The sequence below is a fragment of the Phalaenopsis equestris genome, unplaced genomic scaffold (genome assembly GCF_001263595.1).
Source record: "Phalaenopsis equestris unplaced genomic scaffold, ASM126359v1 Scaffold000254, whole genome shotgun sequence".
NCBI classification, from domain to species: Eukaryota; Viridiplantae; Streptophyta; class Magnoliopsida; order Asparagales; family Orchidaceae; genus Phalaenopsis; species Phalaenopsis equestris.
Genome location: NW_018164696.1, coordinates 113,281 through 140,070, shown reverse-complemented (window position 1 = coordinate 140,070; position 26,790 = coordinate 113,281). Strand labels below are relative to the sequence as shown.

General features: G+C 36.2%; 1 protein-coding gene across 2 annotated transcripts in view; it reads right to left on the bottom strand.

Moving 5' to 3' along the window:
* Window positions 1–209: 209 nt before the first annotated feature.
* LOC110024346 (callose synthase 9-like) overlaps window positions 210–26,790 on the bottom strand; it is a gene marked incomplete at its 3' end in the record, with an annotated part of 106,328 nt that continues 79,747 nt past the window's right edge. For both annotated transcript variants that reach the window (XM_020724251.1, XM_020724252.1), the window contains 7 exon segments: window positions 210–291; window positions 371–431; window positions 11,127–11,179; window positions 11,261–11,438; window positions 11,536–11,659; window positions 11,795–11,897; window positions 23,689–23,811. In XM_020724251.1, the coding sequence (XP_020579910.1) occupies window positions 210–291; window positions 371–431; window positions 11,127–11,179; window positions 11,261–11,438; window positions 11,536–11,659; window positions 11,795–11,897; window positions 23,689–23,811 (724 nt within the window).

The window sequence follows — 26,790 nt, the reverse complement described above, 5'->3', positions numbered from 1 at the left end:
GTATATAGTAACATCACAATCACGATTCATGTTAATAACTAATCAAGAACAACGAAGAAATCACAAACTGAATAGTGAAGACTCGTCTTGTAAAAAATGCAACGAATATTAATATAATGTCAAAAACAAATGGAAGGCAAAATTCACCAGCAGCTAGATTGATACGACATCCTGAAAAGCGAATGGTTAATAAATAAAACAGCACTTACTTTTAGAAAAAAAATCATGCCAGGAGTAACTCAAGTTGTTTAATTTTACTATAATTTGTGTAGGCCATACCAAAGGCTTGATCTGCAGAAAAGAAAATGCAGATGTAACAAAAGTGCCAAAATGTAGCAAAAGTTCATGTAACAAAATCAGAGATACTTACCAAAAGAAAGTACGCGAAGGAGAACTTTCCACCAAGTACCACAAGCCAGAAAAGCAAATATCTGGATGCAAGGATGGAAAAAATAAGATATTTTATCCCCTACATATAAACACCATGCTGACCAAAATAATTATGAATTTAAAAAACTAATAAAAAAATCAGAAATATTTAATTATAAGCATAATTGTGATGGCACATCAAAAAGGAAATGGATGGGGTGTTGCCTTTGTAGACCACACACTCACCCATCATCTCTTTCAGCTTTGTTTCCTCTTCTCTAGTAGAAACCGTGAGATGAGATGAAAAGGAGAAAGAAGACACGGAAAAATGATGGTGGCAACAGGGAAGACTCAAAGTTAATTCACAAAAAGAACATGGGCGAGATGAAAGCCATTAAGAGTTGGCTTGAATCTAACAAAGAGGTCATGAACATCTAGGTGTAGGAGACTTAGGGATGGTTCAATAATTGATTGACACGTGACCATCATTAGGATCATAGTTCACTGAAACAATCTTTATTGACAACTCTAAGCTCATCAGCACAACCATTTCTCCCCTTTCTTTGTTTTGTATATTCACTACAATCCCCACGCTTTGGAGAGAAGTCGTTGCCATGAAAACACTATTATTGAAGAATCAATGGATAGCAAACTTCCCACGGATCCAATAGGATTACCTATCATTTGTTGCAGAAATATAGAAATACTAATCAACATGGTAGGATAACAACAGAAGCACAGGAAAAAGGTGTATCATGCTTGGCTGACAGAGAACCAACACATTAGCAAGCTAGCAATACATGGATTCAACACCAATAAAAAGGGAGTGTAGAAGGATAGCAGGATATACCTAGTTTAAGATTTTAAACTAAGGGTGCGTTTGGGACCGCTTATTTATAGCGGTGGCGTTTTCAAAACGCCATCACCTGTTTGGAAATACCATTCTTACAACTTATTGTAAAACTTCGTTATGATTTTTGTATTAGACGCGGATCGCGAGTAGGACCCCGCGATCCGCGTTTAATATTGTAGAAAGACTACTAATGCCCCTCCGTCTCCTCTGCCCTAATTTTGCAACAAGCGTCGAGTAGATCCCGCACGTCTCAGCACTCCTCGGTCTCCATCGTTCTCACAGGTAACCTTTTTTCTTCCTCCTCAATCCTCGGTCGCTCTCCGGTTTGTATTTTTCCGTCAAGATGCCGCTCCAAAGGCTTTCTGTTCGCTGTCGATCGTTTGCGTTTTATTATTGGCTTTTTTTTTGTGGTGAAAGTTGGCTTTGGAAACTCATTTCGTCTTTGCACTAGCCGCGCCTCTGATCCGTCGCGTTTTTTTTTTCTTTTTTTGTTGTGGAAGGATTCGGGTGAATCTAATTTCGGAATGTGTATGATTCCTTCTGTACATGTTTATGAAATGTGTTGATCTGTTAGTTCTTGTTTCTATACTTCTCCTTTTTCTAATACTATTGTTTTGCTTTCCTTGATGGAATTGATAGATCTTGATGAGCAATCCTTGGTGAACAGTTTTATGATCGTTTTCTAGAACATCTTGCTTCTTTTGTCTACACTCCGCATCAGTGATCTTTATTTTTATTAATATTATGATCCCAGTTTTGTTATAAGTAGCACAGTCATGCGTAGGACAACTTTCATATGTATTCTTGTTAGATGCTTGCAGGAAACAATATTTTTCTTGTTGTACATATTTGATATGTTATTCTTGTTGGATGCTTTTATCAATCGATTTGTTATTTTTGTTGGATATGTTCGATATGTTATTCTTGTGGTAAGTAGCATAATCATTATATCTAGAAAAGTATAGTCAAAGCTACATAAATTTTCAAGTCATCTAAATTTTAGATAAGTTTTGTTCGATATGTTATTCTTGTTGTAAATAGCACAATCATTGTTCCTCTTGATGCTTTATTTTACTTTCAATGTTGTTGCACTATTTGATCGATGTGTATCATTAGCATGTTTCATTAGTTGCATTATGAATAAAAACAAAGAATGGACTACATCAGCAATGTGGGATAAGGATGTGACAAATATTTTTTTGCAATCTCTGTATTAAGGAGATTAAACTTGGAAATAGGCCTACCACCTATTTTAATAAAGAAGGGTGACAGAATATTTCCAAAAAATTTAAAGAAATGACAAGGCGGAATTACGATAGATTGAAATTCAAGAACAAGTGGGATCAGCTAAAGAAAAAGTGGAAGTTATGGAAGGAACTTAAACGGGGATCAACGGGATTGGGTTGGGACCCTGTCAAGCGCACAGTGAATGCTTCTGAGGAATGGTGGACTAAGAAGTTAGAGGTAAAATTGTAACATTGTGAACTCTTCAATTAATTAACATTTACACTTTTATTTTGTCTAATATGCTCACACCCCCTCCCCCCTTCTTGTTGCAGGCAGTACCAAATGCAAAAAAAGTTTAAGTTGTGTGGAATTGAGTCGGACTTGGAAGATAAATTAGATGTTCAAGGGATTTGTCGCTATAGATCAGCATGCATTTAACCCCAGTGAGCAGGGCTTTGCCGGCATCTCAGTTGACGTGATCCTCGATCAGGTTATCGGTTCAGGTGAAGGCCCTAACATAAACCCTAGGAACTTGCGTCAACTGGCCAACTAAAGAGGCGTAAGATGGAAAAAAAAGAAAAAAAATAAAGATGTTTTCGTGCAAAGCTCAATTGATAGACAAATAATTGTATTTGAAGCTCCGATATCAATTGAACCAGCGGCGGATGATCCCACTGTTGATGATTTTATGAGTTTTTTAGATGAAATTTCAGAAGTTTTTGTTGATTCTATATTCTACTTAAAATGTGTTAGGGTTCTCAAGAACCCAAACCGCAGGCAGATTTTCAAGAGGCTCCGCCCCGAGCTCTGATCCTATATTCTACTTAAAATGTATTAGGGTTCTCAAGGACCCAAACCGCAGGCAGATTTTCAAGAGGCTCTGCCCCGAGCTGCGTCTTGATTATTTGCATCTCTCAATTGATAAATGAATCTTTCATATATCCTGTCTATTGTATTTGCTTATTGTAATGAATATTTTGCTTTACGTTTTAGGTGAGGTCTTTGATATGCACAATTTTTTTTTTGGTTTTTTAAGAGTAGTATATTTTCAAGAACAAGTTTCTTTTTTGATATTTGTTGATTTCTTTATCTTTTCTTTAAGAAATTGTTTATGAATAATACAACATTCATACAGAATCGATTGGCTGTGGCAAATGTTATACCGAGAATGCCGCAGAAGAATGGTTGCAGCAATTCTTATATTGTTATTAGAGTACTACCGTTCAAACAGAGTACGAACACTACGAAGCGAAAGGCCTCATCATTTATTGGGGATAAATGGGTGGGTGAGATGCTTGCTGACATCCCATAAGGTTCAGCAACATAATTCGCATCTCCGTACCCATTTTTTTGGATCTTCTGAAAGAACTAACGAAAGGCCTCTTCATTTATTGGGGATAAATGGGTGGGTGAGATGCTCGCTGACATCCCATAAGATTCAGCAACATAATTCGCATGTCCGTACCCATTTTTTTGGATCTTCTGAAAGAACTACGAAAGAATCACGACCTAGTAAGTTCAGCCAGAACTATTACAAGAGAAGTTTTGGCAATTACGTTGTTTATTTTATCTCAAAATGAATCAATCAGAAGAGCTATGAAGCAATTTCAACATTCCTCAGAGACAATAAGCCGATGCTTCTCTACTGGTATAAGATCACTAATTAGTCTAGCTTCACAAGTAATTAAGCCAGAAGATCCAACTTTTAGTAGAACTCCCACCAAAAAAGCCAATAACATGCTCTACATGTCATTTTTCAATGTTAGACTATTCAATTCGTTCTTTTCATTTCATAATATAATTTATATGATGTCTTAAAGATCACCAACAAATCAATACAGAGTTGTATTGGGACAATTGAAGGTACGCATGTCGATGCCCGAACTCTCAAGCGATCCAAAGATCGCGTACATTTGACGGTGTGGTTCACCTACACAAAATATAATGGTTGTATGTGACTTCAACATGTGCTTCACATTTGTGATGGCCGAATGGGAAGGAAGTGAACATGACAACCGTTTTTTTAGCTTTGCGACGAATAATAGCCGACAATGCTTCCCACACCCGCCTCAAGATATGTTAACTTTGATTAATTTATTGGATTTTTTCTTCAAGGGTCGCTATTAATGCAATTCATGTCAGACAAATATTATTTGGTGGATGTCGGATATCCTTTACAGAGAGGGCATTTAAAGTCATTTGCAGACAGAAAGTATCACATTCTTGATTCTGAGAGGTCAAGTGGTGTCGCACATGGTAAGAAAGAGATGTTCAACAAACGTCACTCTTCCTTACTCGGGGTAATCGAAAGGACATTTGGAGTATGGAAGAAGAAATTGGTCATTCTTTGTGATATGCCAACGTATTCATTTCAAAAACATGTATATATTGTTGTGGCTATGATGGCGCTCCACGATTTCATTAGAAGGCATCTCTCTCGCTCTGATACGAACTTCGATATGGTTGATGCCGATGACATGCATGTACCTCTTGAAGCATTTGAATTCCAGGTTGGGCAGTCCATACTAGATGAAGTAATGGATGCAGAAGAATTTAACGCCCAAGTTGGCGAAGGTGCAGATGAGATGATTGCTCTAAGAGAACGTATAACAAATGCAATATGTGATTCCTGATTAATCTACCTCCTTTATTTAATATTCGAATCCTTTTATCAAACATATGGTGTCGACATCAATGATGTCATGGTTTTAATATTAAGATACAATTTGTTTTGGACTATGTCATATGGAATTTTGAACATTTCTGTGAAGTATTCATGGTTGGCTTTAATATAATGCAAGGCTTTTGGGGAGGAAAGGCATTTAATTTCCTTGCATTTACATATCTAACACCTAAACTGTGAAAATTGAATCACATGAAAGATGAAAGACAGCATTTACATGAATTCTCACTTCATTTTTTGGGGATCCAAGGAGGCTCGTAGACTTACATAGATGGCTATTTTCATTAAAAAAAAAATTCTTGATCAGCTTGTTTCTTTTGCTGGTATTCTTTCCTGAGGTTTTTATTATTTTTTTGTTAGATTTGGCAGTTAATTAAATTTGTGACATTCTCATTTTTTGGGAAACCAAAAGAAATGCAGTTAAGAGATGTTTTATCATAGTTTTCGGATGCTTTCAATTATTGACATCCACTGCTTATATTATCAGTTAAAGAGATGATTTCAGAATTTTGGTTGTAATGCATTGGTATTAAATGAGAATGGAAAATTGGTTTTTTATTACCAGAATGCTTTGGTAGCAAAGCTTAATTTGGAGGCATGAAACTATTGGTATATGGTACATAGTTCTCGAATTCTGAAAATGTGTGTTTGCAGCTTGGTGCATGGTTGCCTTTCTTGCAAAATTCTTTGCAATTACGATAAGAATTCTGGGCAATTAAGAGGTAAATGTTATTGATTTTTGATCTGAAAACGGAACTGAAATATTTCAAGTGTCATCTTGTATTATGTTTATATTTTGGTAGTTTTAGTTGGTTCAAGTGCTATCTTGTGTTCTGTTTATAGTTGGTGCAAGTGCCATCTTCAAGCAATATTTTTAATTTTCACTTTTCCCGCCATACAGAGCACATTGTTAATTTCTTATTTTGGAGCAGCTCATCAAATGACTTTGCAGAAAGTATAATACCAAACATTGAGATAGCTAATCAAACCACATGTTAGTCATTTATTTCCGCATCCGCTGCACTTACTAGTTTCAATGAGGTGAAATTTATGATGGTGGTGCAGTATAACATTGGGTGATTTATTGTATTTGATAGAAGATGTTTTTTGTTATCCTTTTGCATCAGTGGACTTTGGTGGGAGCAACACAATATTTTGATAAATTTATTTTTTGGCCCAGTATTATCTTTTATGATGCACTAGGTTATGCGGATTTATGTTATGAAAAGTTCCCTTTAGCTGTTGAAACTGGAGACGTCTTGTTGTATCTTTCTTGGGAGCAATTTTGTGGCTTTGTTTTCCAGGTTTATAGCTTCTTTGTTTACATTATTTACATTATCAGATGGAGATACACTTGCAACACATTAATTCAATTATTTCCGCATTCTCGACTCTATCATTGTTCAGTTGAGGATGAGGCATATGGATTTTTTTTTGTGGATTCTATTATATTTGATTGGCGTGTCTCACTATTTTTTGGATTCTATTATATTTGAATGGTTGTAGAGTTGTAGAGTTAGGGAGTTGTTACAAATACATTTTCTGAATGGGGTGCACCATGGCCATATAGATCAATTCTGTAGTTGTGAATTTCTGTATTAGTGGATTCTGTATTAGATGGTTGATGGCCATGCTTGCGTATTCGTGAATTTTTTATATATGCCTGATGGCCATGCTGCTTATAGTTCTCTTATGTGGAAATGAATGAGCTGCAATTATGAATTTCATTTTGTTATTATCGAGTGTATGGGGTGGTTATGAATTGCTGCAGAAATGAATTGCAAAAAGAGTATTCCAAATGAATGAACTGCATAAATGAATGAGCTACAGTTATGAATTGCAGTTATGAGCAGTTTTGAATTGCAGAAATGAAGGCTTATTAAAAACTACCACGTGTGGAGCAATTTGGACGGCTTCGGAAATTTATTCTTGGCAATCATTGCTTCCATAATTTAGTAGTTTGAGAAGTGTTGCCTTCGTATTTTGCATTCTTCTATAGCTATGGAGGTTCGAATAACCTGCTCCTTCCTTTTTTTATCGAAGCATCCCGACCACATGCGGTTCTTCACGTTGTTGTTAGTTGTTTGTTTGTTTTTCATGGATTGGAAGAAATTTACCTGCTGCTATAACCTGTTCCCGTGAAAATGCAAATATTGTTTTGATATATGGATTTATGAATTTGCTTTGCTATAACCTGTTACCTGCTACTTTATCTTCATTCGAATTATTAGCAATATTCAAGTTGGATAGTTGAAATGGATGAATATATCGAATGCTAACATTGTCCGTTGAAAGTTGGATTGATCTCCAAGGAAATGGGGTCAGCAACTCCAATCGTGTTGAGATGGTTGGCTCCTGCAGTTCTACCTTGATGTAGCGGCATTGTTTTGCGTGTTAGAGAATTTTTCACTTCATTTTTATAGATTTACCTTCTTATTGGATGCAAGTGTGAATTTCGGCTCCACGTATTAATTTCTGAGCATGTAACTGATAGTTGGACACCCCATTTTGCTCATTTGGCTGAAAGTAGCATTTATATTAAGCATACTGTCATTTAGTTTTGTAAGCATACACTCTTCTATTTTTTTCCTTTTGGAGCAGAAAGCAATAAGGAGTCTTTATTGTGGTGACTGAACATATGGTAAATTTAATTCATTTCACAATTGGGTTGGATATAAACTGAAGAGGCTTTATGTTATGTTCCGGGTGATGTTTTATTATTTTTGGTGAGGGGTGTGGCCACCTCTGGAAATTTATATTCTGATTAATTGGCTTTAAATAGAAATTTATATTAGATATGCATTTATTTTAGCCATTACTTGTTGGTGAGGGGTGTGGCCACCTCTGGAATAATATATCTTTGATATCACAATATAATTTGATATCACAATACAAGTTCTAATTAGCTTTATGAACTGGAATGGAGCCTGTTGGGTCTCATTATAATACATGGGACGGAGCCTGTTGGGTCCTTACATCTGGGATGGAGCTTGTTGGGTTTCATTATAATATAATGAGTTGCAGTTGTGTTGTGCTGGCTTCTCATAATATTAAAATTGGTTGGTTTCTCCATACTTCGGTAAGTATATTTTCAGCATATTCATCAAATTTTTTAGCATATTCATCAAATTTTTTCAAATTTTTTTACTGATCTATTCTCTTTTTATTAACTGCAAGACGAAGAATTCCAGATACTCAGGGAAGTTCGGGCAAGTGATGTGCCGGTGCAGACTACCGACATTGCTACTCATGTCACGTCAGCCACATAGCTACGGAAGGCAATTTTACAGGTACCCGCGGTGGACATAATGATAGGAGTACTGCAACTTCTTCAGGTGGGCCGACAGTACGCCTCTTTCGATGAAATCCCAACTGGACACCGCTGCTCGGAGTTTGTCGGTATCACAATTTCAGAACACCGCTCTTGGTTCTAGTGCTTCCATTTCTACGGTATCCCAGTCAGACTAGTTTGCTCTGGGTTCTAGCGTGTCAAAGTCGGGCAGCATAGCCCGTGATATGCAGCTACATTTTAAGGTCAACATTATAATTTTTTTCTTTGTAATTTTAACATATTATATTTTTTTCTTGTTTTAGTATAATTAAAGTGCATATTAGTGTGTTAAGTTGTATTTCACTTTTGTTTAGTAACTGTATTTCTGTGATGTGGTATGAAATGTTTAAGTGATATAAATAATTTGTATTTTCATGTCTTAACATTTCAAATTTAATATTTAGAATATTTTGTATTTTCATGTTCTTCAATCTTTAGATTTATCTCCCCTTTATGATTGCATTAAAAATGTTAGTAAATTTGTAAAAAAATTTGCAAATAAGTTGTTTACAAAATGCACGAACTAAACAGCTAAATAGATTATCCATAACAATAGCAGATTAATCATTTATCCAGAATCAGCTGTTCGCAAAACGCACTAACCAAACGGATAGACAGCTTATCCGGATCAGCTGTTTATTACCAGATTATCAGGATAAGCTGGATAAACTGGATAAGCTACAGCTGCCCCAAAAAGACCCTAATATTCCCAATAATTATATGGATTCATAAAATAATTTAGAAAATAACATGTATGAATATCCCTTGAATATATGACGAAGAAACAAAACTTTTAATAATTCTCCTAGTTTTTACATGGTATCAAATATGGGTTAGGGTCCAAACTTGCAACCTGCTTTATGTTTATTTTCCTAATTCTTATTAACTTTCTTCTTTGATGTCTGAGGGTTCTGACATTCTTCAACAGAGTCAACAACCATGAATCTTGAAAACCTTACCAATCCAATCAAAGAAAAGTTCCAAAGTTTACAAACCTCCTATCAACTGAATGAAAGAACTTTCTAATGTAGCCCTATAAAGTGAAGACCTTGAAAAGAAAAAGAAAAGGAAACCTAATCACCTAGTTGATCCACCTCCAACTCTTCAAGACCCAAAGTTCAGATTTTGGGAGATCGACATGATTAATCACAATGATGAAACTCAATGAAGCTCGAAGCCAATAAACTTGACATATTTCTCACAATGGCAAACTAAGTAAAAGAAAGCCATAAGAAAGATACACCAAAGTCAAAAATGCAGCTCACATCAATGACATAAGAGCAAAACTAGCAAACACTGAACAAGATGACTTATTTGTCATCAAATACTTCAACTAAATGAGAGATTTTTCAGTTAGACTAGGATTACTATCAAGATCTCGAAATGAAACACAAAAATAATGTTGTTTTCCTCAAACATTATGCAAAAAAACAAAAAGATAAATCGAGTTTCTTGCTGCTCTCTATTAAATTTGGCCAAGTTCGGTCCCACTATTGGGGAAAGAAGTCACATTCTCTCATACGAAACCTTCTCCCTTGTACAAGCTAAATGAGGAAAAGTATAGTAATATGCATAACGCCAATCATAGAAGAATCAGCTATGTCAACCATGGAATATCGTAGAGAACTGATTGCCACTGAACCAAACAAAACGGGGATAAAATTCAATCACAAAAGCAGCCTATGATTGTAAAAATAACAGTTGGTAACTCCATGAAAATCAAAGCTGTGGCGGGAAAAAAGTCAATCAAGCATAGACTCATTTCACATAATACATAGGTGTTGATGCGGAAGAAACTGATAAGCTAAAATAATCTCAACTGTCTTTAAAAACATTTAAATCACACTCTCTACCTCAAAGTGATAACACCCATAATCCTTGTGTTTTTAGTGCCTTTAACATTTCCTATAACATGTGGGAAATAAAATTGAGTGACACTTAAACTCAGCCAGCATCCTTAAAATTGATTTGTGCTAAAAAAAAAAAATTATTTTATAAAAAGCAAAATAAAATATTAACAGAAATTTAATCCAGATTCTTTTCAACATTTTAAATTTTCTTTACTTCTCCAATCATTTTTTAAAAATATAAGCATAAATTATAAAAAGTAAAATAAAATATTAACAGAAATTTAATCCAGATTTTTTTCAACATTTTAAATTTTATTTACTTCTCCAATCATTTTTTAAAAATATAAGCATATATATAAATATCTATCTTATTTTATATGATTAATCTCTTAATTAAAATAGTAAAGCCTAAATTATTCTTCCTAATACTGATTAATTGTTTAATATATTGTTCATGGAATTATTATCATCTAGCAAAGTATTTGACATTTTCCACTTAGCATGAGAAGGAGATGCGAATCTGATATTAGAACAGTTGTAAATTAAAAAATTTTTAAATATTTATATAAATAACTATTAATTATAGTAATATGGCAATTCTTTAGGAGGAAAAATAAAAATAAATTTGCTTAAGAAAGAAATAAAATTTTAAAAAAGGAACTAGTCGACCATTAACAAAACCATAAGCATTCACTTATACTCAAATATCACAAAACACACGACCACACAAAAATAAACAGAAATATAAATGATTGAAAAAACACTCACCCACCCAAATTCTAAAAAATTTATACTGAAGTTTAAGAATCTTACTTAATATAGTCTGTTGCCCTTTCATACATACCACGACCAACAAAATTGTGCTCCTTCACAAAAGAAAAAAGCAGATTACTAATTATAATTGATGTAACTTTACACGGATGATGGTGAAAAAGAAAAACACCAACCTGGTTGAGCCACCTAAGAAGACGTACTAGAGACCATTGGTCACATGGTAGCATAAGTCTGTGACAAGATGGGATGCGCATGAACAAACTCAGGAAAACTCTGAAAACAGCATATATGCCAATCACAAGGACATATATCTTGAAGTACATAGAATCCCACCCATCCTGGAGTGCCTTACTGTGTGCACAATTAAAGCGTATGAGTAGGCGTGATAAATAACCATAACTAGGAAAAAACATTTGAGCCCCAACCAAAAGAAGAAAGAATAACTCACACAAAAAGGTAGCTTATAAGAAGTGAAACAAATGTGAACCAAAGAAAGCGACAGATGATGCGGGATACTGCTGAACTACGAGAAGTAGAGTATGCACCATACATCATAAGAATGTCAAGAACACCTATATAGTGTTTCATGCAAAAAGGTTAGTATTAAACATCTTTATGAGGTACGCAAATTTGTTCTCAAAACAAAAGAATGGTAACTATCAAAAATTCAAAATTAAAAAATAAAAAAATAGAGCACAAAAGTATACTTTCTATGAACTTCATTACAACATATGTAGGACCAAAACTAAGTAGCTGTTTCCCAGTCTTCAAATTTAGTCTCCCTTTATTAAAGGCTATGATAGTCAATCCCTGAAAAAACAAGCAGTGTCTACAATATTATCTATCAGAGGAGTTGAAGTTTGAAAGAAATGAACTTTAGCAATAGAATATCAGAAATAAGCATGTCAAAATAAGAACAAAGGAATCACATCTTAAGGAACTTCAAATGGAAAGCTAAAAATTAGACTATACTTTCTAAAGTGACAAGATGGGAGAGTTGTCTGTAAGTGTTCAAAAGGTGTCACCCTTACCACAAAATCAATAGAAAAAAAAAAAAGAGCAACCAGTAGGATGGCTTCATCAGCACTTAAAGCTACCAGCAATAATCTGGATGCTTCCAAAGACAGAGAATCCGGTAGAGCTGGAAGATCTAAAACTATAAGGTACAGTTAAGTGTTCCATAAAGATGTATTTTTAAGATTCAAACCCACAGCTAAATCAATTGAGAATTATGTATAACACAATCACTATTATAGGATTCCTAGAAAGTATATGGGAATAGAAATAAGTGTTGGAAATTCTTTCAGATTAGTAAGGAAAAAAAATGTGAGAAACGATGAGGATTTGAGGAAAATAGTTACTATACTGCTGTCAGACAAGAAAGACAGCAAGGAAATACTACATGGTAGCAGTTTCGGCGAGATATGGATGACGGAGAGGATCTAACACCTATTCTCTTCGAGATACAGCTCCACTACTTGATAAAAGGTAAAAGCTCTCCAAATTGGAGAAAATAGAGAAAATAATCTCTAGATAACAACCACCAAAATAGAAAGTGTCCAACACAGTAAAATAACATACTTATACTAGGACATGAATTTAAACTCCAATTATAAATTAAAATAACATAAAATATGACCCATCAAGCCTGCCGCAATTCAACAAGTAGAAAATCACCCGTTATAGCTTCTGTGTCACTCTCCCTGGATAGGAGAGGCATTACCTTCCTCTCAGAAAACTTCTAGCTCTCAATGATGTAAATGTAGCAAAAATATTGTAAACTCCTGACATATCAATCATGTATGCATTGTCATTGATCTTTCTAATAATCTTGAATGGAGCGTTCACTATAGCCTTGAGCTTTCCAAACGACCCTACAAGTGTTCATCAGTCAAATCCAAACAATGCACGTTTGGTGAAGACCAACACTTCTATGGACTTCTTAACCTAGTTCTAAAACATGGTATTTTTCTTCTATGGTGGACTTCTTAACCTAGTTCTAAAACATGGTATTTTGCTAGGTCATTCCTTCCTCGCCTACTTAGATAGAAAACTTGTATCTCTGGCTTGTCTAGGTACTAATCTCAGCAGTTAAAAAAATATGCAATAACTTAAAAGGTGTGAGAAGAGTTCATTGGTATACAATCTATAAAGGGCGGGACAATGACTTGTGAATTGACTAGTAGATATGTTGTAAGCAAACTAATCCTAAAAAAGAATCAAATCCCGCTGCTTGATATGTTTTTCTCACAATTCAGCTAAAGAAATTTCACAAACTGTGATTCACCACCTCTAACTATCCATCTACTGAATGTTTTGTTGAATTGAACTAGAGTTTTGTACCCATAATCCAACTTGTCCCATTAAATCCTCTAAAGTGACTCAGAACTTCACATCCATGCCTGAGTTGATAGCGCTAGACATGCCATTATGACAGATTATCTCCCTGAAGTATAAATCTGCAATATTTGAAGCATCCATTCAAATGTGGCAAGGTATACAATGTGTTATCATAGAGTAAGTAATCTACTACTATCAAAACACAGTCATTGCTGCGCGGTGTCTAAGGCAAACCCACCACAAAATACACACTCACATCCACCCAAGACCGCTTTGAAAGAATAAGTGGCCAATAAAGACCCATATTTTTTCCATTGTTCTTAGCTAAATGACAAATTATCTATTATCCAACATCGCTCCATATCTTATAGCAGTCTAAATCAAAAGAAATTCTCTTCCAATATAGAAATTGTCTTATACATTCTAAAATGTTTGGTCATTCCCCAATTGTGATACTAAAATAGGCTCCCTAAGCAAGCTCATGGGAATGCACAACTATTTATAATAAAATAGATAACCATTGAATCAATAACAATGCTCATACGGTTTATATAGGCAATGAGTCCAACTCTTCTAGAAGTTTTCGTTGATGGCATACAATCATTCAAAACTTCAAAGACAACTACTTTAGACTGCATAAGAGTGATCAACAAATGACAATGGCACAAAGCATCAATTATCTAGTTCTAAACACAGGCTTTGTGCTTAAGCACAAACTTGAATTAAGATAGAAACTCCACCTAAGAGGCAAAAATTCAACTAGCTCCAATTACTTAGGAATCCAAATGCCTCATAATCAATGTAAATAGTAAACTCATTGTAATAGCTGAAAAATAGTAAAAAAAATAAATAAGAAGAATTTTAATTGGTAAGATCAGTTCGAGCAAACAACCGTCTTGGCGGCTACGCTTTAGGAGTTAAATAAAAAGGCATGTATTTCATTTTCGACAAAAGAAAACAAAGAATCAAAAAGAACAAGAGAGTGAGGGTTGGGAGAAAAAGAAGGAATGAAAGACGACAATGCTTGTGTGGGGGGAGGCTTCAGCGCGTGCACAAAAGATGTCATGCTAGGAAAGGCAGCCGAGAATGGAACTGTTGTGTGCAAGGAAGGAAGGCAAAGGGATCCTCGTGTGCGATAAAACTTGCGACCTCAAGCGGGACAAGGCAAAGCACTATGTGCATGCAAAAAGGGGGTTTTGGATGCAAGTCGAAGCACCATGCGTGCACAGTTGTCTGTTTGTCCAAGCAAGTACAGAAGAAGCATGTGAGAAGAGATGATCGAACACCAGGTGTTTGGTGCAGAAGAATCTCTAAATACAAAAGAAGAGAGGAAGAAGTGTGGTAAGACTTTGACATTTGGTGGTTGTGAATTAAGTGTCCGAAGTTGGGTGTGCTTTTCACCATGTGGATGTTTGTGTCGAGGGAAGAAAGGGGGACCAGATTGCTTTGTGTGCTAGAGAAGTGGGGGAACCCATCGGTTGTAAGAAAATTGAGCCGATCCTTTAAGGAGGTTAGTGTTATGAATTTTATGTTTTATTTATATAAATTAATTGGTTAATTTAATGCAAATGTTATTAAATAAAATTTATGTTTTAACACTATTCATTAAAATTTGACAAGCAATTGAATTTAAAAACAAGGGAGATCACGGTTTATTGTGCAAAAGGGGAGATAAATAGGTAAGTTGAGGATTTACATTTTATTATCTTCATTAAATGAAAACTTCAATTATAAAACATTTAATTCTTGTTAAAATATAAATCAAGATTTTGTAGACCTCAATCCCGTATGCAAAGCACCTACAATTTGAGAAACCAAAAACTTTGTAGGCCACAATTCCAATCCATCAGCATGTATGTCGCGATTACGATGTTGGCTTCCCAGATTTGAATGCTCCGATGCCAATTTGATACGAAAGTCCGTAGAAATTTGGGCAAAGTACATTTTTTGGCTAACAAAACAACACAACCCAATTACATAAAGATAAGCAACTACAATTTGATTAGTCAAGTAGTCAATCTCTCCCAACATCTACAATACGAGAGGTAACCAATCTCTCTCAAACCCTAAAAATAAGAGTCAATGCTAGTCAGTCTCTCCCAACACCTACAATACGAGAGGTAAGCAATCTCTCTCAAACCCTAAAAATAAGAGTCAATGTCACAATCACATGCAACCCCTAGCCCTAAACATATTAGCCCTATACCCCACAAAAATAACTAATACAATAACAACAACAAAGCCTTAATCTTTCAATGTGGGGTCGGCTACATGAATCATTTTTCTCCATTGCGTCCTATTTAATGTCATATTTTCATTAAGTTATAATAAATTAAGACCATTTTTTATACAATATGCCCAAGTCTTCCTAGCTTTACCTCTGCCTTTCTTAACTTAAGTCAAGTCTAAAACATCTATTCTTTCAATCGGATCATCAGATGGTCGACGTTTAATGTGACCAAACCATCTAAAGATGACTTTCTCTAATTTTGTCCACCACTGGAGCTGCACCAACCCTAATATAAGCATTTCACATTTTGTCTCTAAGTATATAGCCACACATCCACCTATATAAGCATTTCGCATTTTGTCTCTAAGTATATAGCCACACATCCACCTAATCATTCTCATCTCGGCAACACTTAACTTAGTATTATGCTTCCTTTTTAAAGGCCAACTTACATTGCAAGTCTCACCACCCTCTTATAAAATTTTCCTTCTAGTCTAAGCGGTACTCTAGTCTAAGCGGTACTAGCGGTACTTTTCTATCACACAAAAGGCCTGATTCATTCCTCCATGTCAACCAACCGACTTGAATTCTACTACTAACATCCCCATCTATATCACCATCACTTTGAACAACGTACCAGAGACGTACCCGAGATATCTAAATCGTCCACACTTTTTTATATTTTGATCACCCAAAGCTACACTTCTATCACTAGAACTACTACTGCTAAAATTACATTCCATGTATTCAGTTTTTGTTCTACTCAAATGAAGGCCTTTAAACTCCAATGTAGAGCTCCAAAATTCAAGTTTTTCCTGAGCTTTTTCTCTCGTATTATCCACGAGAAGGATATCATCAGCAAAAAACATACATCAAGGTACATCCCTCTGTAAATGTCCAACAAGACCATCCATAACTAAAGCAAAAGAATATGGGCTTAAAGTTGATCCCTAATGTAATCAAACAGAAATAAGAGAATATTTGGTCAATCCTCCTTCAGTTTGAACACAAGTAAAAGCTTTAGCATACATTTCTTTAATGACTTGAATATCAGTCATATAAACACCTTTCTTCTCAAGAACTCTCCAAAGGATATCTCTTGGAACCTTATCGTAAACTATTTCAAAATCAATAAAAATCAAAAGTAGATCCTCCTTATTATCTCTAAACTTCTCTATCAAACCTCTCAACAAATGTATAGCTTCCATAGTAGACCTGCTCGGCATAAATCCAAATTGAGTATGAGAAATCTTTGTAAGACGTCTTAACATGTATTCAACTACCCTATCCCATAATTTTAAAGTATGACACATCAACTTAATACCTCTATAATTGGCACACACCTGTGCATCCCCTTTATTTTTAAAATCTTGAATTTTACTCATAAAATAAATTTCATTTGTGTCTTTTAGGTTCCCCCATCTAATTCCACGATGATGAGTCCTAGTATTCTTTATTTTATAATTCGTTATCTTAAAATCTAGAACTAATAAACGATGTTGGGTACTTAAATCCTCACTTGGAATGACCTTACAATCTTTATAATCTCGACGATCTCTTCTTCTCATAAGAAAATAATTAATTTGTGTTTTATTATATACATTCTTATAAGTAATAAAATGCTCATCTCTTTTCTTGAAAAAAGTATATACGCTAAAGCAAAATCTAAAATGGCTATACCTTCTTCATTAGTCCCTCCAAAAGAATAGCCACCATAAATATTTCTGAAATCTTCAGTCATTCTAGCGACATGTCCATTTAAATCTCCTCCAATAAATATTCTTTCTTCAAGAGGTATCATTTGTATTAAATCTTTTACGCATTCCAGAATTTATCTTTAGACCCTACATCTAAACCTACTTAAGGAGCATAAGCACAAAAATAACTAATAAAAGACTAAATTGCCCTTAGACATCCAAAAAGGCAACCCCTCAACGTGGAGAAAAAATTATTGTTTGATAAAGTCATTTGGCTCCCACGTGGTGCCCTCATCTGACAATCCTTTAAATCTCCTCCCATGAGTTCTAAATGAATTCTTGTACACATCCTTCAACCACATCCAAACATGTCACTACTTCAAGTCAATCCTAGGGAATATAGCAGCCCCAACTCCACCAATAGCTCATCAATCGCCAACTTTATATCTTGCATTCTCTTCAATGATATGCAACTCAATCCAGAATCGTAGCTTTGCGTCTTGAATTGCCCTCATCTTCTTCTTTAGCATTAACAAAGTTTTAACAAACTGAGGTCACCGTGAATCGTCTCCATCTTGTCTACCTCCTTACTACTTTTCAATGTCAAAATCATTCTCTTATAGTCTCCCCTACTCTACTCCACCTGTCGTGTTACCATCGTTACTCTTGAATCGTCTTTCGCCCAGAAGGCTGGCGCAGCAAAAAATATTGGCGCAGTTAAATGCAGTCGTCTACTGGGGTCCCACCAACCATGGTTCCATGTTCGAGAATAAAATTTTTCAAATCAATCTTCTTCGGCCCCAAATCGCACGTCGTCCCAATTCATTTGCTGGCCCTGCACGCTGCCCTGATGCCACACAAATCATTCAGACTACCGCTGCTTGAATCCGTTCCCAACGCAGTCACTCTTTATCAAAGGCAATTTTTTGTGAAACTCTACGATCATCTTCATCATTTCTTCCAGAGTCGTAAGTCTTCTCTCCATGCACAAGAATCTCCCATCCATGAACAGAAATGCTAATCCATTCCAAATCTAATTTAGCTCAACTCTTTCACTAATTTATTCTTTAAAGCACCTACTTTCTTGGCTACCTGGCGATCCTTTCGCATAATTTCTAAATTTTAAAAGAGTTCATACACTATTGTATTTAACTATAAACTCCCAGTACATTTTCAAAACTCGTATACGTCGCAATCCTGTCAAAGGCTTCCCAACTAGCTAGAATCTTGACAAAAACATCAAAATTCCATCAGGAACTTCCCAAATCGCGAGAGGATTTGTCGCTAGGACATGTCCGATCAGGCGGCTACTTCTAAATGTGATCCAACTACTACTTCCAAATGGCTTCTGAAATTTGCTCTGTTTGGAGACTTCAGCTTAGAAATTATATTATTATGGTTTCGGATATACATGTACTTTTGTTTAGAGATTTTGGCATGTTATATACTAGGAACTTTGGGTTCTTAATCGGCCCTCTCATCTAACCTTTTTTGTACCACTACATTCTAATTATATATATATATATATATATATATATAATATTTGATAGAACACAACATGCAATATTTTTCCAATTCTAAATTTTGAAATTCTAATGGCTAGTGCACAACTTTTTTTATGAATTTCGCTCCTTAAAAGAGTGCGAAAGCAGCACTATTTTTCTCTGAGTTAGAAATTTCAACCTTGACTGACAAATTCAAATTTGGTCTCATTGGGAAATTTCAGTGGGGACACTCAGCTATGTAAGTAATCAAAAAAGTTTTGATGACCTCAAATTAGTATGAAAGTGAAAAGTGTGGCTCGTGGATTAGAGATAGGTTTTTATTCACTCGTATTTTCTCCAAAAAATATCTTAACATTGCTGGTAAACCAATAAAGCTATTCAAGCGGTCTTCTGGTTTTGAACCCAATCATGAACCTCCTACTGTACCGGTATGAATTAGTCTACCTGGTCTCAAGCTACATTTTTTTCATCATCAGGTTCTCTACTCAATTGGTGCCATATTTGGGGACCCTACGAAGCTAGATCTCCCACTTTCAACCTTACCAAACATTTTGAGGCCAGAATACTTGTGGAAAGAGATATTACTTTGTCTGATGTTACTGAAGTCTGGTGGAAAGAGATATTACTTTGTCTCAAGCTGCATTTTTTTCATCATCGGAAGGGCCTCGTAGCTCCACTTCTTCAGGAAGTAACTGATGTAGAGGCAACTCATACTTCACATATACTAGAACCTATTGTGGGCACTACGGTTGGTATTCCTTCTGCTTTAGCTCTACCACCCCATCAGACTGATTCTTTGGATGAGGAATGTCAGGCCTGTTCCAGAAGGGACAAGAAGAATGGAGACCAACACCAACTTGGGAACATATTGGATGATACATTGGTTACTGCTGGCAATGGCAATCATATTACCAACTTATTAGATTGCTCCTTGGGTCGCCCCCGAGGGTTTCGACAGCAGCAATGGGCTCTGCTAGGGTTTCGCTTGATGGCAATTCCCGGAGATGATTCCTTGATTTCTTTCTTTCTCTCCGACGTCTTCTGCGACGACGTTTTCGCGCCCACGTAGCTTTCTCGACGATGCTCGCTCACAGACGTCCTCTTGTAGACGTCGCTCACTCGCATCGTCTCTCCTTACCTGCAGTCGACGACGCTCGCTCGCAGCTCCTCGTTAGTCGTCGCGTCTTGCGTCGTCTCTCTCGTACTCGACGACGCCTCCTCCGCCCTGACCGACAAACAGTTTCCCCGAAGTCTGCTCGATTTTTTCTAGCGGCTCCCCCCCTCACCCTCGGGATGGGCTCAACAATCCGTTCATATGCCACTACACATGCCGGCGACTTTCTTATACCTATTCGTGCTCCTCTATCAAATTCTGAGTCTAGTTTCCGTATTGGCAAGTTCTCAATGTTCCACAATCTTTCCACGAGGCTCTTGAAGGTGGTGATAATCACACTTTCAATAAAAAGCTTTGTAAAAAAACTGGGAAACCAGCTTTTATTCTCACTGAGCTTGAAAACAGTACTCCCACATCTTCTTGGAGTTTTGCTCTAGTGGAGAAATTTCTTTATGGTCACCCAAAACTCGAAAAGATTTTGATGATATGAAGCTATTGAGCAGTTCGAATATTGGCCTACTTGACGGTCGACATTAACTTATTCAGATATATCACGATGTTAATTACACTCGTATTTTTACTCAAAAAGTTATCAAGATCAACAACCGTTTTATGAAAATTCTGATGTGGACTGTCGATTTTAATCCAAAAGCGGAGTCCCCTATCGTTTCTGTTTGGATAAATTATCCGGGATTAAAATTATATACGTTCAACTTGGAAATTCTCTACTCCTTAGCAATTGCTCACGGTAAGTCTCTCAAGGTTGATACTCCTACGCTTGTTGTGTTAGTTGAGAAAGATATCACTCAACAAGTCCTGGATGAGGTATGGATTTGCACCACTCATAACGGGTATTGACAAAAGATTGAAATAGAATCACATCCTCCTATTCTATGGTTCCATGGCGATTTCGGAGGCTAAAAATCACTGCTTTCATTCAATAGTCGACGTTGGTTCGCGTCGACGACAATTGCTAGCAGGCTCGCACGGCGTAGTCGAACGCAGGCTCGCAAGGTGTCGTCTTCCTTACGCTCTGACGTTTTGCTTGCAGGCCCGCACGACGGTTTCGGCTCAGTCTGTACGCTGATTCGTATTCCTCCTCGTTCCATCTCGATAGAAGCGTCTTCGGCTTGGTCGTTCCAACACTGCTCACCGTCACATTCTTGCGGTGCTTCTGTCGATTGGTGGACCACAGAGATTTCCTACGCCACCGCCCTCGACCTCGCCGGTGATAACCCCGCCAAACACTTCTATGCTACAGTCACAAATGCAGCTCCCCTTTCCACCAAGCAGATAGTCCGATATTCACGCAGATGTACTATGATTCTATTGCAGGACATGAAGATTACAATCTCATCAAGAAAGTAGAGAAAAATGCGAGTAAACCAGTAATATTCTTCTCTGATGCCGAAATTTCAACTCGTGCGGGAAAATACAAATTTACACTAGTTGGAAAGTTCCAATTAGGTTGTCCAAAAATGAAAATTATCAGGAAGGTTTTTAAAGACTTCAAACTGGTCGGGGCCTGGCAGGTGGGTCATTTCAACAGAAGACATGTTATGATACAGCTGAGTATAAAAGAAGATTACACAAAAATTTTCTCGAAGAAATTCATCAAAAAGAAAGGGCAAACATATAAAATTGCTCAAATTGACCTCTAATTTTGATCCCAGTCAATAACCCCCAATTGCGCCTATCTGGTTCTCATTACCAGAACTCAATCTTTATTTCTTTGACCTACCTTTCTTATATGCAATTGGGACTATCCTTGGAAAAACTTTACATGTAGACTTACCCACAGTTTACTTCTAAAGACCCTCTACTGCAAGAATTTTAATTGAAAGAGATATTACACTACCAGATGTAGAAGAAGTCTGGTTTGGTTCTGCTCATAAATGTTATTGACAAAAAAAACATTATGGAACAAAAACCTTACTACTAGAAGCACTGCAAGATGTTTGGAAACCCGCAGGAGAAATGTTTCAGATTGCACTCACAGTTGAGAACCAATATTCAAAAGCAAGAACATGTTGTTAGTGCACCTCACGTGCCTGAACGCGCTCCCAAAAAACCTGATGACAGCCAACCTGAGGAGGGAATCACCACAAGACAGTTGGTGTCTGCCCTTGGAAATCCTTCTCCCGATAATACTCCAACTGATAATGTTTAGATCGAAAATCAGGATACCCCGCAGCTTTGATTTAGGAAGCATCAGGTGCAGAGGTGACAATTCACACTTCACATACACTGGAACCTATCGCTATAGCAACGACTGTCTTTCCTTCTACTGCGGTTCTAATATTTAATCAGACCGAGGATCATATGAGTCATTCTTTACTGCGCTTCTAATATTTAATCAGACTGAGGATCATATGAGCCAGTCTTCTGATAAAGAATGGCAAGTTTACACTTCTCGACGGAAGAAAAAGGCTGGGGGCACACTCCAACTTGGAAACTTAATGGATGATACTTTGGTCACTCCGGGCAATGACACGACACTTCAAATTTTGTTATCTGGCTTCGCTCCTAAAACTAGAGGAAGAGGCGGAACTAAACTAGTTCGTCTCTAGCTACTTGTTTTCTGCAAATTTTAATTTTTTGAGTCTATCTGTATCTTTTAGTTGGGATATTACTGTGCTTGGTATCATATGGGTAGGGTGCTTCTATTTGGCCCTCTCATACAATCTTTTGTATTCCTTTATATATCTTCACTATTTCAATAAAATCAGCCCTTGGGCTTTGAATATATATATATATAAATATATATATATACATATATATATATATATAATAAATCCAAAAAATTTAATAATTATTACGATTTAAATACAATACTTTATATATACAGTGCATTTTTAATCTTAGAATTACTATACTTTAGAATGTATTTAGCGATTGAGTTGTTTGACAAAAATAACAATTGTCTGTGATAAATATTTTTCATGAAAATCCTTTTTAAATTAAATATGTAAAAGAAAGATACTCATTTAACGCTAAGTAAAATCAACCAAAGATTAGTACTATAATGATTTTTAATTCTAGAATTACCAGATTTTAGAATGTATTTAACGATTGAGTTGTTTGACGAAAATAACAATTGTCAGTGATAAATATTTTTCATGAAAATCCCTTTTAAATTAAATACAAAAAAGAAAGATAATCATTTAAAGCTGAGTAAAATCAACCAAAGATTAGTACCATAATAATTTTTAGTATCAAATGTATTCCGACAAGTGTATTTTGGAAGAAAAATTTATAAATAAAATTTATGGTTTGATTACCTTTTCGAATTTGTGAGATTTATCTTCTTAAATTTGTTGAATGTTATATAAAGAGAATATTTTAGTCCAACTGTTAATTCCCACTTTGGTATTCCAAACTTCCAAGCCACATTAACGGATTCACCAGTTCGGACTAAAGCGGCACACCTCCAAAAATGAAATGGATAAAGCAAGCATGCATTGACCGTTACATTAGCATGTACAAGTACATATTAAGCATAATAAAAATACAGCATGTCCACCAAAGAGCAAATGCTCAGGACAGACCAGGTACAGCAAGGAACTAAAGCAAAACATCAACCCAAACTAAAAATTCTTATGGACAAGGATATAAATTAATAATAGAAATATGTTGAGGAGAATAAAGGCAATTTAAGCCAAATTAAACATTGGGAAAAAAATGCAAAGAAATTTTCACAAGTAGAATTGCGAACCTGAAACATCATAAACAGAAATATCCAAAGTCTGTGAAAACTGTGGTAAAGATGGAGAAAAGTACGATGCTCCACAAAAGAGGTCTTTCCCTGATGTTTACCACCAGTGGGAAAGAGAAGCGCCTGCATTAAGGACAATAGAACAGCACAAATATTACAAATATTTCCAAATTATGACGCGCAGCTTTTAAAGTGAAAGATGATAACAGTAATAGAAAAGAAAACTGGCTATTTGAGCAGCGCCTACCATTGGTCAAAATCTGTTATTTCATCGCCCATGACATGTCAAGAAACAATACACTCACTATATCATTTCCACAGCCCCCACCAAAATTTCTTTTCAAACTTTGCAACCAAACCTTTTCACTCATCCATTGTTCCATTATGACATGCCTGAACAGAAAAATGAACTCCCTAGGCTGTTTTGATTGCCAGAGCACTGTAAACACAGTTGCAAAATAGACAGAGTTTACCTTGAAAACTACTACCAATTGACGGGGAAATTGTCAATGGCTAAGTTGAATCTAAGAAAACATAAGCCAGTGGGTGAGGTCCACAACTAGAATATTAAGCACTTGGTACTTGCCCATTTCAAACGTGGGGCGATTGCCCTGTCATGTCTATCTCAACAAAATCCTAGTCGTACCTAGAAAAAAACAAAAATAAAAAAAAGATAGTAAGAAGATGAGGAAGGCAAAAAGGAAAGGGCAAAGAAAATAATAACATAAATAATGGAGGGAAAGGAATTGCAATCGGGGCATAGAAAGATTTCAAGATTAGTTTCAAGGGAAAAAAAAGGGAGACTAATGAGGATGAGGGTAAAAGATGGGCGCTTAGCCTAGTAATCAGGGCCACCCATAGGCCCTTGTGGCCAATAGTAATGAGCATGGAGATGAGAAAAGCTAGTTGGCGAATAAGAAATAATAGAGGAAAGAAAAAAAAAAGATAATAAATGCTGAGTAATGGGGCAACCATGACACTGGTGCAAAAAAAAAAAAAAAATTGTGCATGTCTCAATGCACTCTGATGTAACTCCGCCTAGCAGACCCATATCCACACTTTTATCATGTGGCGCAATATTTAAACACCTTCACACACACACTTTTTCCTCAATTGGCAACTCCCTCACTCTGAACATTTCCGTCAACACTACCATTTTCCTTCATGTGATTGCACTTACAGTTGTCACACTGACTGAAACAAAATTGTGCATCCAATTTATCAAAAATACAAAATTCAAGTCCGCAATGGACGATCTGCATGTCTAAATGCACTCTGATGTAACTCTGCCTAGCATACCCATATCCACACTTTTATCATGTGGCGCAATAGTTAAACACCTTCACACACACACTTTTTCCTCAATTGGCAACTCCCTCACTCTGAACATTTCCGTCAACACTACCATTTTCCTTCATGTGATTGCACTTACAGTTGTCACACTGACTGATTCCCAACGCAATTTTCCTTCGCCCATTCCACTTTTCTTTCAACCCTCATCAAAACTCTCATCTCACATGCTTTCAATAGGTCATCATGTGTGATACCTGTGATATTTGCCCTAGCCTGCCACCTCCCTCCCAAAGTCTCTCACTCCAGCATCAAGACTTTCCCAAGAAATATCACCACCCATGTTCCCTGACGCTTCACTACTAAACCATACTATTTATCAATATTTGCTCTTTCCCTCTGCCATATGCCCTAGCTTTGGCAACCAAACACTCATTGCTCGACTTCAATGACCATAGATAAATATATTAAAAGATTCCACAATGCCCTCTTTCTAGCTAAATCCCACGTGCGCATACAAGTAAATGACTAAAGTCCCCTAATTCTGTTACAGTTACATAAAATACAAAGTGTCAACGATCTTTGGTCAAAATGAAGAGAATCCCTTTAATATTGATCTTTACTCAACTATGAGTCGTCTCCTTACATTAATCTTTGGCCTGGACATAAAAAAAAATAGTTTCTTAATCACCAACGACCAAACTCAATAAAAAACTCAATAAGAACTTATAAATCGTTATGAAATAAATCTCTTTGTAATTGCTGAGTAATTCTATGTTCATCAATACATTAAATTTCTCTAGCCGCTCAAAGGAGGTCAATCAGATGAAATTGTCATACAATCAAAATTTGAAAATAAAAGCAGGAAAACATAGAAAAGAACATAAACAAATAAGTAAATAACAGTAACTACTTATACCTATGGAAATCTAAGAAGATCTTTGAGGATTTTATTGGGACAACTTATGAAACTCTTCATTAGTTTATTCTCATCCTATTCTATGCTATTTTATTTTTTATTTTTAAATTACTTCCTTTCCAAATTTCTGCAGCATATTTGGTAAGTTGGTAAATCAAGGGAATTAATCCTCTCCAAAACCAATTTTCTACATGGTATCAGAAATTCTGCAATCCCAACTCTTCCCGGTAACCCCCCCTCGCCCCTGTATGTCACTGGAAAAGCTTCCCCACTGCGTAAACACCTTGTAGCGGGCCCTCCCCCGGTCAGAACTTCTCCTAGGAGCAGGCAACAGAGAGTAAGGACTCCTCGCAAGCACTGGCAATAGAAAGCAGCCCAGAGTTCACTTTCACTCTCTAGCAGAAATAATTTCCCCTCTCCGGCGGATCAAGTTCCTTCTCCAACACTAGGTCACTTTCTCTCTCTAGTTCTTTTGGATATCATTGCCCCTAGATGAGAATTTATATTCCCAGCGGCGGTAGAAGCAAGCAGGCAGCAACACCAGCGGCAACAAGCATCTCTCTCCACTGCAGTCAACTAGAAACAGCCCTAGAAACTCATAAAGTTGACGACCAAATTAGGGATGAAGACTTCTAATACTCCTCTATAAATTAACTTTGAATCAGAGACCAAGGTTTATGTCCAGACAAATCCTAAACTCTTTAACTTTAAGGATGAAGACTTCTAATACTACTCTATAAATTAACTTTTTATGTCCAGACAAATCCTAAACTCTTTAACTTTACTCAAATCATAAACGCAATGGTAAGACCTACCAACAATGGTCTCAATTCATGTTTACGTACATTTGTGGTATAGGAAAATAGGAACATCTTACAAGAGAAGGCATAATT